This window comes from Crotalus tigris, unplaced genomic scaffold (assembly GCF_016545835.1).
Source record: "Crotalus tigris isolate CLP2741 ecotype Arizona unplaced genomic scaffold, ASM1654583v1 scf7180000020806.364445, whole genome shotgun sequence".
NCBI classification, from domain to species: Eukaryota; Metazoa; Chordata; class Lepidosauria; order Squamata; family Viperidae; genus Crotalus; species Crotalus tigris.
The window spans coordinates 161477-174549 of record NW_024098193.1 but is presented as its reverse complement, the minus strand read 5'-3'; the positions used below and the strand labels follow the sequence as shown (position 1 = coordinate 174549).

Below are 13073 nucleotides of genomic sequence, written 5' to 3'. Positions count from 1 at the left end.
ATTTCATCCAAGGACTCACCTGACTTGTGCAGACTGATGGATCGCAAGTTCGGGAATAGCCTTGCCAGAGAATCCTCTGAGTCTTCAATGGTTGACAGATTGTTATTGGCCAGAACCAAAGTATCTAGTGATGGAAACATTATTCCCAGTTTCCGGATCTCAGTCCAGTCTTTGAGATTATTGTCAGTTATGTGAAGCAATTTGAGAGAATTACAACAAGCCGGAGAACAAGACACTGTATTATAGTCGTTAAGGCACAGGAAAAGTTCCTCCAAGCTGTGGGGAGAAAATTCCAATTAAAATATGCAGCAACGTTTCTGTGCAATCCAGTTATGTTGGTTTTAAGGAAAAGACAGACTGATGAGCTTTAAAAGATGGGCTATATCATTACTGCTTGCAGTAGCAGACAAAATATTCCCAAACATTTCCTACTTGGGGAAAACTGCTGGAAAAAGGCTGTTGCCTTTGTAATCCCATCCCTGGATTTCTGAAGGCATCTGCATTTGGTTAGTTAGCCTGAGAGCAGAAGGTTGAATTAAATAAGCTTTGGTCCCACATGAAGGAAAACAGAGTTGCCAAGCTGGACGGAGGCTCTGCCAGACAATCCAGGCCTTATAAAATATGTAACAGAACGTTTAACTGGAAGTTGTCCTGCACTCTCTCTAACCCCCTTTTAGTCTCAATCAAAAGCCAGCATGTCCATTAGCAAGCTATTTGATCTGATAACTGAAAAACAGAAAGGCAGAACATGAACTGCCTTACTGGCACTATCTGTTAATTTGATAAATTTAGAGATAAATGCACCAAGCAGCTTAGTAGTAGTTCAAAAACACTGTCCAAATGTGGTCTAAAACTTTGGAAGTAGATAGATCTGTGCAAGCCACAAGTGGCTTTGTGATGGATATGCTACTGAATACTTCTTGATGAAAAAAAAAAGCGATGCAAATAGAAAAACGGTGTATTACAGAACCTACTTCTCTGCCTGAGCTACTGCAATGCCAGTATATGGAATTTAAGATATATCAAAGTTTCAGTATACAGACACAAACACACACACACTGAATATAATCTATAATCTTAAATCAGCATCTCATACTAATGTCATTATAAGTACAACTAAATAAGGGAGATTGAACCTCTGGGAACACCATTCAGTAACATGTAAATACAATTATAGAATGACAAGAAGCTGCCATAATGATTGTAACAGATTTGGAAATCGTGGCTTTTTGTTAAAATCATGTCCAGGCAATCAGATAGCATAGATACAGTATTTGTGGTAGCCAAATGGGCTAGTAAACCTTGCACTAGCTTTTGTAGAGTGCCTTAACTCCTCCATTAATTTGTAGAGTAATAAATTGATGGAAATATAGCCACTCGTATGAAATTAAAAATAGCAACACACCCAGCCATGCATGGAAACTAATCAAGAGAGGAGACCAAATAGGGTCAACCAGAATATAGGCAGCGAAATCTGAACTACAGATTTTGCAATGAATTCTAGGTTCAGTTCTAAAATCTACAGTTTTAGGCTGGATTTCCTTTGGAGAGAATTTGAATCTGTCAGCTAGTACAAAATGTAGGCATTCAGTAAAATTCAAAAAGTCAAGCAGATAACAGATTTTTGAGGGGCCCATCCACTACTAGTCTAGAGGAAAGCAATTAGAAGGCCCACTTTTATTTTTTGGAATTTGTGTTTTGAGATTAACTGTTGTGATCCTTCTCCTTCTCCTTAAGATATTAAGGAATATCCCGTCAGTTAACTCAAAATCCTACTTCCTTTAGGCTTACTCTGGTAATTCTTGCAGTATAGTGTGGACTGTTTCCCAGGAAGCTTTGCTGTTGTTGAGCACAAGTTTGCGAACACCAGAGAAAGATCCAGCACACCTCCTCTCTAAAACTGACAAATTCAGCGGATTCGAACTCAGGTTCAGAAACTCCAAGTGTGGGACATTGGACACAATTTTACTGACCTGGGAGAGAAAGGAAGAAGAAAAAAAAACCTGTAATCAGATCTCAAATAATATTAAAACCTCCCAGCAATCTTTCCAGTCCACTTCACTGAGTTAAAGAATGATAAGGATTCTAACAGCATTCGAGATAGTTATCTGTAATTCATACCGTAGCCATTTGATGATTTGGATTGATTGGTTAATTGCTTGTTCCCCTCAATGGTTCAGTTAATTACACCTTTAAAAAGACTTGATAAGGGAAAAAAAAGCAGATACTGGCAGACTTTTAAAGAAAAGAACAGCAACTATAGAAAAGAAATAACTTACAAGTGCCAACATTTTTCAAAGGACTATTTTATCCAGGGTTACCCATCTTTTCTGCAATCTTGTATGCACCAAATACCATTTTGGTAAAGAATTTTGATTCCTGAAATTGATTGTTTGGGTTTCCCCCTTTGCAAACAACTTTTTAATTCTTTTATCATTTGGCAACGAAATATGGATGCCCAAAAGCCAATAAAATAAATTTTCTTTTTATTATAATTAAAAGCCTTGTCGCAAGGAAACATGGAGGAAAACACATATACAAGCTGCTGGAAAACATTTAGAAAAATTATTGCAAAATTTTGTGCAAACATGAATCCATTTTTCTGAAGACACATGGGCTAACAGAGGGATAACAATAATGAGAGTCAGTGGGATCTATTAGAATTCTTAGCTGCAAAAGCCTTACTGTACAATTCTTCCTGATACTAGAACCCATTTTACTGCCTGTTATAAAAATTAAGAGAATCAAGGAGTTTTATTAACAACTAGAACTTTCCATTTTTAAAATCACATTCCACCTTCCCTCCAATAGCTTAAGGTGAGTTACACGGGGATCTCATTTCATTTCATCTCCTCAAGAAGCTGTGGATAAGGTCAGTTGGGTTGGGAGAGTAGAATTAATCTGGGCCACGGGTTGGCAACCTGCGGCTCCGGAGCCGTATGTGGCTCTTTGAACCTTCTCCTGCGGCTCCCAACCTCCTCCATTTGGAGGAGGGGGAGAGAGGGAGACAAAGAGAGGGAGAGGGGGGGGGGAGGGAGAGAGAACTCATGCACAGCAGCCTCTATTTCTTTTTAATTAAACTCTTCAATCAAGCTCCCCCCCCCCCTTTGCGCATGCATGCACATACGTTTTGCGGCTCCCAGTGTTTTCTTTTCTCTGGGAAACGGGTCCAAGTGGCTCTTTGAGTGTTTAAGGTTGCTGACCCCTGATCTGGGCCATCCAACAAGATTTTATGAGGGATACACTTGAAACTACATCTCCCCTGGCCCTCTCCAAACCTCATTCTAATGCAGGCCTTAACAGGCCCCAAAGAAAGAAAAATGACAGAAAAACAGAGAACATCTTCTTCCCTCCCGTTCTTGGATGGTAGCTGAGAGTATGAAACTGTGGAAGCCGATGGGAGCTCTATGGAGAATCTTCAGAGGAGAGATGAGCAAGAAAGAAAGCTTGAGATTTGGGAGAAAAACTGGAAGGAGAAAGTACTAAAAATTCCAGATATTAAGTCCTTGGATTACCCCAGGCAAGGACATTTGCTCCAATAATTCCAGATGCACATGTGAACCTATCCGAACAGCCAACTCAACTTACAGCAAAGACATCTGTTCTTGTTACTACTCAGAATGAAGTTTGCCTAAGCTGCTTTACCTCATGCCAGTCTTCTAGTTTGTTGTCAGAAAGATCCAGTTCAGACACGTGAGCGCAGAAGGCAGCTATCTCCATCTCATCTCCTGCACAGGTGATCCCACAGCTGTTCAACACCAGCACGCTTGGCAGGTTGAGACGGTCTGAAAAAGCAAGAACCGACAGGATGCCCTTAGAAGGAGTCTCTCGTTTTGTAGAGCAATATATCACCTGTCCATCCAAGCAAAATCTGATCCAGAATATATTTAAAAAAAAGCCATATAAAAATGAGATTCCATTTATGTTGTCTGGGGAACTATACCTGATATGGTTGTTTTTAAAATATACTGTTTTATTATTCTGCAGTCAATGATGCTCTTTGTTGGGTGAAAGTTGAAAGTGATTCTTAAATACATTAAAACTGTAAATTAGAATGTCCTCAGAGCTTATTAAGGTGATTATTTGGTGCAGGATGACGTCCAAAAAGTGATCACACGATAAATTGCTCCTATGCATCTTTCTCTAGGACAGTGTTTCTCAACCTTGACAATTTTAAGGCATGTGGACTTCAACTCCCAGAAGTCCACATGCCTTAAAATTGTCAAGGTTGAGAAACACTGCTCTAGGATCAACATTTGCAACTGATGAATACCAACCAATGTCCTTGAGCCCTTTTCACAATTTCTTATTATCTACTACCTTAAGAATATCTTCAGTAGGCTCTTCAGTAGTATTAATGTTTCAGAAATCAGTGCAACCGAATTGCTCTGGAAAAAAAATCTAATAAAATAATAGTAACTTTGGAAACAATATGAAAGATGCAAGCATATAGAAAGATCTTATTTCTTCATATAAAATATAGTTTTCTGGAACAACTACAATCATTATCAGCATAAAAAAAAACTAACTTTGCCTTTTTCATTAGGGGAATTGCTAATTAGCAAAAGGTGATGGGTATGCACATTGAATAAGGAAGCAGTAGGCTGAAGCATACACTGTGGTGATATTTTGCTAGATAGAAGTATTTTAATAAAAACATAACCTTGACTTGGGGCCAAGATAGCTTTTCCATCTTTTTGAGGTACTTGAATGAAGAAATCACAAGAATAACCAGAAAAGAGCTTTTTTAAGGTGACTCTGGAAAGGTTAACTCTGAGTGACACACAATACATTTTGTCCCCGACTGACTCAACTTATTTTTGTTCTTTTCTGTCACATTCAGTTACTGTCAATTCCACCCAAATAACCTGCCTGTATTTCCTCTTTGGGAATGTCTGTGATAGAAATCGACCTGACAGGAATTCAAAATCAGAATTGGAGGTGGGGGTCAGGGTGGAAGGAGTCAAGGCACAGTCAGTTCACCCAGACCCACCCCACTTTGCATCTTAAGAATATTTCTTCCAACAGGCATCCTTTATTAAGAGAAAATGGTTGCAGGCGTTCTAGACAGGACCTGGAGCCCAAGCCCTACGGTTGAAGGTTTTAAGGGGTCCCCAGCAGCCCCACCCCACCCCACCATCTTTCCAGCGACAATCCCAGGCGTTACATTTCCACCCCCTTTTTCCTCACTGCCAGCGGAAGGGAGACTTCAGAGGGGAGTAGATGAAAGCTGATGGCCCCATTGTTATGATTTAGTCCTTTTGATGGTATCCACTTCAGTCCCTTTTGAAGTTGTACCGAAGGAAGTGAGGGCCATAAAACCCCTTTGTTCACCCACTTCCCCTTCATCGTATGACAGAATCCAGAGAGGGCAGAAATGGGGTTTTCCGTAGTCGATAACTAGAGATGAAATATAATTGGATTCTGACAAATTCTTTGCAATCCGGAAAGAAACTCCATTTCCCTTCCATCCCTCTCACAGAAGAGGGAAAACAAAGAGTAAACACAATAAGTTTTAATCCAAGCCCTGCTCTGGGGAAGTCAAAAGAAAAAAACAGCCCAAACCTGTACCTTTCATAGGTGAACCCTGAGGTGTAGCCGGGACATGCACGCCCATTCCGGGACCACGGCGATATGGGAAGTTTTCTGGGCTGTATTTTTCACAAAGAACTTGCATGAAGCTTCTCCCACTGGGCTGATCCATTGTCCCTTCCAGAAATGCTGCGGTTCAAAGGATGGGAAATAAATGCTTTCTTTCTTCTGGCAAACTTAAAACGTATCTTTAGACGAAGCGCCTTCCATTTTAATTTGGGTGAAGGAATGTGTTAAATTCACTCAACATTTCAAAGACACATAGTTAGGAATGCATTGCTACAGATTTGGGAAAAAATAAAACAAAAACATTATATAAGAATTCCAGTGTGGTTATCCCCAACAGAAGCTCTGAAACACCCAAACCTACTGGATATAAATAAGATAATTAGATACAAGGAATTAGTAAACGAACAGGAAAATCTGAAAACAAAACAAGAATTGGAACAAGATATTGGCAGAGATTGACTGGTGGAAATTTACACAAATTCTAGATATTCAAGCTTGAAAGAAGACATTTGAAATGTCTACAATACCATTGAGGAACTTATATGAGGCTTTAAAGCATCCTATTGTGGCCACTCAGGAAGGTCAGGACAGGTAAGTGGGATCCAAATGGGCAAAATGAAGCCTGTGCAATTTAGCTCAGTCACAAAATCTCTGGTGTAGAATATATTCAATACTCAATCAGTACAGAATATAATAAATAGACCAAAAAAAAAAACTTGGTGTAGAGTGTTTTCTGATTTGTAGGGCCTATAATATATATATACCATTTTCTTTTTCATTTTTCTAGTGTGAACAGATGCTGGGCATAAAACATTCAATCTCTAAGATATGTCTGTGTTGTTCCAATTTGTATATGTCAATATTTTACAGATGGGAATAGAAATAACACACAAATTAAGATACCAAAGAATTAATCAACACCAGAGGTGGGTGGAAGGTAAATGTGTGAGTGATGTACAGTAGATCACCCAACTGCTAAACTATAGCAGCAATCAAGTTATTTCCCTCCGTTCCTGGAATTAAAGCAGATGAAGTGATGGAAACATGAAATAAACCCTGCTGGACATTCACAAGGTGATTGAAGGAAAAAAGTGTCCAAATTCTTTAAATCTTAGGAGGGTATCTTATGTAAGAAGCTTCGACTGGTGGATTACTTGAACCTGCAAAAATAAATAGTGCAGAATGTTCCCCACTTACACAAAATGGTTGTTGTTTGGTCTCAGCATCAGCTTTCTCGGGAGTTACATGTATGAGTTTCAGGGGGTCTTCTTAGCCCTTCATTTTATTTTTCCAGAGGTGGGGAAAAGATCACACGTCCATGTAATTCCCTGCACAGGAAGGGGTAAGAGGATGGAAGAAAAGAGAGAACTTAAAACAGCATCAGTGAATTCAACAATGCTGCCTAACCTCACACATTTTCCCCCAGGAATCTGACAGCACCTTTTCCAAGTAACACATTTTATTAAAAGCATAAGTTTTTGTAAGCTGCAACTCACGAAAGCTAATGCCTTTGAATAAAATCTGCGAGTCCGAACGAGTGCTCTAACAGACTCTTCCAGAGTTTTATAGACCAACATGGCTCTTCTCCTACAATCTCTATCTTTTGTGAATAGGAACTAGAAAATTTATTCCAGGTAAAGCTGTCAACAGCTAGCAGCTTAATCCTCCAAGCAGAATCTGTCCAGCCTATACAGGCAACATTTGGAGGCTTAGGGTTCTCCTCCTGCTTTATAGCAGAGGTTATGTAGACACCAAGATCATCTGTCACAGCAGTGGCCTCCTTTTTGGGAACAGTTATGTCCTCCAGAGCTATATCCTGTGTTCTGAGTACTTTGCAATGCACTTGAGGCCATATTCTTTAATTGGACATTTGGTACATAATACGAATGGATTTTGTTGACATTATTGATGGGTTAACATTTTATTTTTGTTTATTGTTCCTGCAGAGTTGGGGCTTGAAGGGATTGATTTCTGTATTTTTAATCTTTTTTTTATGTGTGGACTTGTTCAGCTTGGTGGTGTATATGTACTGTAAAAACAACTAAGTGGTGATGAGGGATTGCTACTTTGCTGATTGAACGGCAGCATGATACTGAAAATTATTTGATCAAAAGAGGGATAATGAAAGAGGTAAAGTATGGAGGAAATTTGTTTTAAGGGATTAATATGGCAGGGAGAGGATTTGTTACTCACAGAACTCACAGAACTTAAGTCACTGTAGTGATTTACATCCTTCACGTGATACCATTATACTAATTACATCTTTTAAGTGATGCCATTACACAAATTGTCCATGGAAATTTGCTCCATTGTGGGCAATGTTAGTTGTATCAAGGTTTAATAAATGAAGTTTCACTGAGCAACAGTGCCATTATGCTCCCATCTAATTAGCCAACAAGGAAAAAAATCTTTCAATATTAAACTTCTTTGGTAAATCATGCCAGTTTGCAAAATAGTAATACAACCCACCACTGCCTTAAAATAAAAAAAAATAAGAACATTAAAAAATATTAGTTGGATGGGAAAGCCAACATAACAGAATGCAGATCTAACAGAGACTCCACTAAACTAGAATATAAACTTAAACGGCAAATCCTTTCCTAGTTTTAAAACTGAATCCACAATTTGAATAGCCCAGGGATGTTGATAACCACATTAAGATTCATGAAATAATTCTGTAGATCTAAAATCTGGACTTTGGATGCTTTTCTGAAGAAAGATAAACTGCTATATATTAAGATGCTGGTTACTCTACCACCTATACAACTCATCGATGGGAAAAGGGCTACATTGGTAATATTGAAAATTCTTATGTGCATACCAATCAGCTGTTCCATGGCAGAGGAAGCACTAGAGTAGCTGCAGTAACAGCTCTAATTTTATTATAGTACTTATTTTTTAAAGGCTGCTTGGCGGGTCACATATAGCCTCCAGGCTGTATAGTATGGAGGCTTGCAGTATATAAGCTTGAAACAAAATGCTTTTAAAATCAAACCTTTTCAAAAAAGGATTCTAGTCTAACAGTTTATTTCAGTCCATTCCAGACATAAATTTCTAAAAGGTCCATAAAGTAGCATTTAACATGGAAGTATTCCATAGACTGAACTTTAACAATAGCTTCTGAGCATTAGAAAGGCTTGTTGTATTGATCACTGGATTTATCAAAGTAACCATACTTCAAAACATCAACAGAAAACAATTCTAAAATGTGGAAACAGTGTAACCTTTGTTCTTCTGAAAAGGAGCGTTTTTAACAAAAGTCAAAACCATCGTGCCTTCTGGAAAGTGGAAGAAAAAATGAGGGAGGGCTTAGACTTGGGGATGGGGAACAGAAATACAAACATGAGTGGCAAAATTCACTGGCTTTTTCCAAAATTTGGTATTATACCATTATCAAGGTTTTCTGAGTACTGTATTAATCCAGTTTCCTTCTCTGGAAAAAATCAAGCTTCAACTAAGAAAATCAAAAGATTCCCAGAATGTAACTTAAGTTTTTTAAAAAGTGTCTGTTATTAAATGCAGATGAAGCATCTGCTAGCTATAAAACCAGTTAATTCTTAAGAAATGCTTAAGATGTGACCCTTTGACAACATTTGCCACAAATATAGCAAAACAATTCTTCCATTTCACTGAAATAAATTCTTTTAGACTTTTTTTTATTAAGTTATACACTTTCCAAGAGAGCTAAAAGCCAGTGAAAATATTTTCAAGCATATTACACAAGGTGAAGAAAGTCAACAGCATTTAGAAAATACCTTGTCTCTAACAATATTAATGCTTGAATTAGGAAAACTGTGATGATGAGGACAAGGATCTAGGTACATTAGCTACATATCTGCACTCCTATAAAATAACAATCTTATAATAGAACTCTATTTACTCTCAAGTGATGTTTTATCTTTCAAACTGCCTTTCTTCCATTATGAAACTAAAGAAGGTCTTAAACTGGGTTTGAGATGGTTTCCCACTAAGCCACCAGAGCTAGGCTTTCAATCTCAGCCTTAATTTGTAAGCCGGAATCAAGAAGAATGGTACTGCTATTAGGAAGATTCAGCAAGATGCTGCCACTTGCCTTTAGTTCGAGATTAAATAAAAACTTTTACCAAGAAACAGATAATACAATCTCACCAGGTGCACCTATTTGCCAATAAAGTAATACAGCTAACTGTCAGAGGACAAGTATAACTACCTCTCTGCAAGTGTTCTTTAAACTTTAACAGAAAGTTCAAACCCTAACATGGCATCTACTATGAATTGCTTGAGACAGTTTATTTCCTAAATTAACCTGCTCTATACTATGAAATAAATAAGCTCATTTTTTGGTTATGGCAATCTGAGATGTAAGGGCACATTAAACATCACGATGCTACTTACAACAAGAATCTATACAGGAAATAGTATTTATTTGTCCAATTCCTGATAAAATACAAACTTCAGGGACTCTTTCAAAACTTTTTATCAATAGCTGCCCTGAAGACTCCTGACTGTCATAAGGTACAGATGACATTGTTTTTTTACAGAATTACCTCTTAAGTTTAGCCTAATCTGTATATATCGTCTTCCTGAGGATTCATAGTTTTTTCTAGATCCTTTTATACAATCTGATCCACCAGATTGTATGAATTACTTACTCTGGCAGTGGATTTCCCAGAGTTTCCATTGAAAAAATTTCCCATCACCTCTAATTTTTCTAAACAGCATATGGAAGAATTCAACATAAGACATTCTTCATGCAATGCAAAGAGCTGGTCAATAAGTTTGCTTTTTATAAATAGCAACATGGAAAAAAATTATACTTGACTCATTTAAATGCTAAAAGCTTGGTAGCATTAAAGTACTGCCTTTCCTGAGAACAGAGGTTGTATACTTCTGAAAACCAGACGCCATGTTCTACATACAGAAACAGAATGATCGACCAGATGGTCCTTGGATGGCACAACAGGAGACTTGTCCTCCCCCCCTCTCCCCCCCCCAGAGACTTCTGCAATTCCTCTCACATTGCTGAAGGTTACATAATAACTCACCAAATTATTCAAGTACATGCTATCATAGGTATGCTCTTAATATTTATTTCTTCAGGGAAATTAACAATTTGAATGGAGGTGGAGAGGAAACCACAGCCATGTGATTCATTACTAGGAAATACAGAAACATGTAAACATATGAAAAACATTTGGAGGATTTGGGAATGGCCCGTCTAGAGAAAAGAAGGGGGGACATGATAGCATTATTCCAGTATTTGAGAGGAGGAGGGGATCAATTTATTTTCCAAAGCACCAGAAGGCAAGACAAGAAACAATGGATGGAAACTAATCAAGGAGAGAAGCAACCGGAATTAAGAAGAAACATCCTAACAGCAAGGACAATTAACCAGTGGCACAGCTTGCCTTCAGACTTTGTGGGTGCTTCATCACTTAAGAAGAGACTAGACAGTCACTTGTCTGAAATGGTATAGGTTCTCCTGCTTGAGCAGGGGGCTGGACTAGAAGACCTCCAAGGTCCCTTCCAGCTCTATTCTGATTGTGCATTATAGTGTTTTTGAAAAACCTAGAAGACCTTGCTTCAGACTAGAGGGGCCAAAGGCAACAGCCCGATTTTCTGTCACCGTCAACATGTGACAGCCTCAGTCTGTCCCCAAAGAAAATATTATTTTATCTGTACCAATATATCAATATTATTTTATCTGAAAGGCCTATGGAAAAGCATTAATTTAATAAGCTGTCTCCTAGTCTCATAAAGGCCTTCAGAGGTTAACAAACCAAAAATGAAGAGCAATGGCAGGGTACTTAAATCAATCAGACTGTGATGATTTTTTTTTTGAAAAAAATAATCAAGTATTGGAAGCCATGGTATGTGTGAAAATGCAAACGAAAACAGGCATTGGAGACCACTGTTGTCTCTCACCCCCTGTAGCCCTAGTACCTGACACAGCCTCTTTGAACCCGTCTCATTCCCCCCCCCCCCTCCAGTCCTGTTTTTCACCCACTGCTACTATTATGATGCTGACCTCTCCTCTTCCCACCAGCAGCCTTGAGAGAGACAGAAGCCGGCCTGGGAAGGACCCAATGCCACCTCTGGTGCTTCTCAAGTACATTTGGGGGTGGAGAGGCCGGGCTACACCTACTGGCTGATCTCCTTTGCAGGCTTCCTGCTTCCATCAGGGACCCACCATCCTTTTCCCAAAGCCACCAGCATCTCTCTCTCTCTCTCTTCTCCCCCACCCCCACGGCTTGTCTTCCCCCGTCCCCCAGGAGCAGAGACATCACCCTGCCAACAAAAGTGCGTATAGTCCAGGCCATGGTTTTCCCAGTTGCAATGTATGGCTGTGAAAGTTGGACCGTAAGAAAGGCTGAGCGCAAAAGAATGGAGGCCTTTGAACTATGGTGCTGGAGAAGACTCCTGCGAGTCCCTTGGACTGCAAGGCGTTCAAACCGGTCAGTCCTAGAAGAGATCAACCCCGACTGCTCTTTAGAAGGCCAGATCCTGAAGTTGAAACTCAAATACTTTGGCCACCTAATGAGAAGGAAGGACTCACCGGAGAAGAGCCTAATGCTGGGAAAGATTGAGGGCAAGAGAAGAACGGAACGACAGAGAATGAGGTGGTTGGATGGAGTCACTGAAGCAGCAGGCGTGAGCTTCAATGGACTCCAGAAGATGGTAGAGGGCAGGAAGACCTGGAGGAACGTTGTCCTTGGGGTCGCGATGGGTCGGACACGACTTCGCAATTAACAACAACAACATAGGTTATACCTGGGGGTGTATAACACCCCCTCTCAGCCCACTCTTTCCAACAAGGGCCCCTTCCCCCAAGGGCGGGGGTCCTTCCTCCCCTCCGCCAGGGGTCGTCCCCAGCGCTTCCGAGGTCAAGCTAGACTTCTGCCGCACCAGGAGGCTCCACCTGGACCGCAGTTTTTCTCTCGTCTCCCCCTCCCTCTTCTTCCCCGCTCTCCCCCCTGCCCGCCATCGTTAACCCTTCCCGTCCCGCCTGTCAGCACCAGGCCGGGAGGCGTCTTCTCCCGTCGCTTCCTCGGCGGGGGGGGGCCCTCCTTTCTCTCCCCCCCCCCAGTCCCCTCCTCACCGGGCCCCACCGCTTCGCGCTCCCCGTCCGGCGGCCGCGTCCTGCATTGACCCGGAAACAGCTCGCTCGCTCGCTCGGGATGGGGAGGAAGGAGCGAGGCGGCGCGCGACCGACCGGAGGGGAGGAGGGAGAGCGCGAGAAATGGGGGGGGGGGAGAGAGAGAGAGAGAAGAAACAAACGTCACGTGACCTCCCTAGCCTGGCCGCTCACGTGAGAGGCGAGCGCGACGCGCCGTTGCCCGGGAGACGCAGCGGCGCCGGGAAAGGTCTGCGGGAGGGAGGGGCCTCCCTGCGTAACGGCCGCCGCGCGACCCAACGATTTTTCCCGCTTTTTTTTCCGCTTGAAAGTCTCCGCGCGACGTCCTGAGCGGGGGCGGGAGGGGGGGGGAAGCGGG

The 13073-nt window shown here is 40.9% G+C and overlaps 1 protein-coding gene across 3 annotated transcripts in view; it reads right to left on the bottom strand.

Annotated features, from left to right (window-relative positions):
- The window catches only part of LOC120319542 (tubulin-specific chaperone cofactor E-like protein), a 75949-nt gene extending 63131 nt beyond the window's left edge, over window positions 1-12818 (bottom strand). For 2 of the 3 annotated variants that reach the window (XM_039368489.1, XM_039368487.1), the window contains exons 1-6: window positions 12680-12818; window positions 6799-6929; window positions 5572-5721; window positions 3646-3785; window positions 1792-1973; window positions 20-276 (exon numbers count right to left, since the gene is read on the bottom strand). In XM_039368489.1, the coding sequence (XP_039224423.1) occupies window positions 20-276; window positions 1792-1973; window positions 3646-3785; window positions 5572-5704 (712 nt within the window). In that variant the 5' untranslated portion in view covers window positions 5705-5721; window positions 6799-6929; window positions 12680-12818. The remainder of the gene's footprint in view (window positions 1-19; window positions 277-1791; window positions 1974-3645; window positions 3786-5571; window positions 5722-6798; window positions 6930-12679) is intronic. The other variant, XM_039368488.1, reaches the window with a different exon arrangement.
- Window positions 12819-13073: the final 255 nt, after the last annotated feature.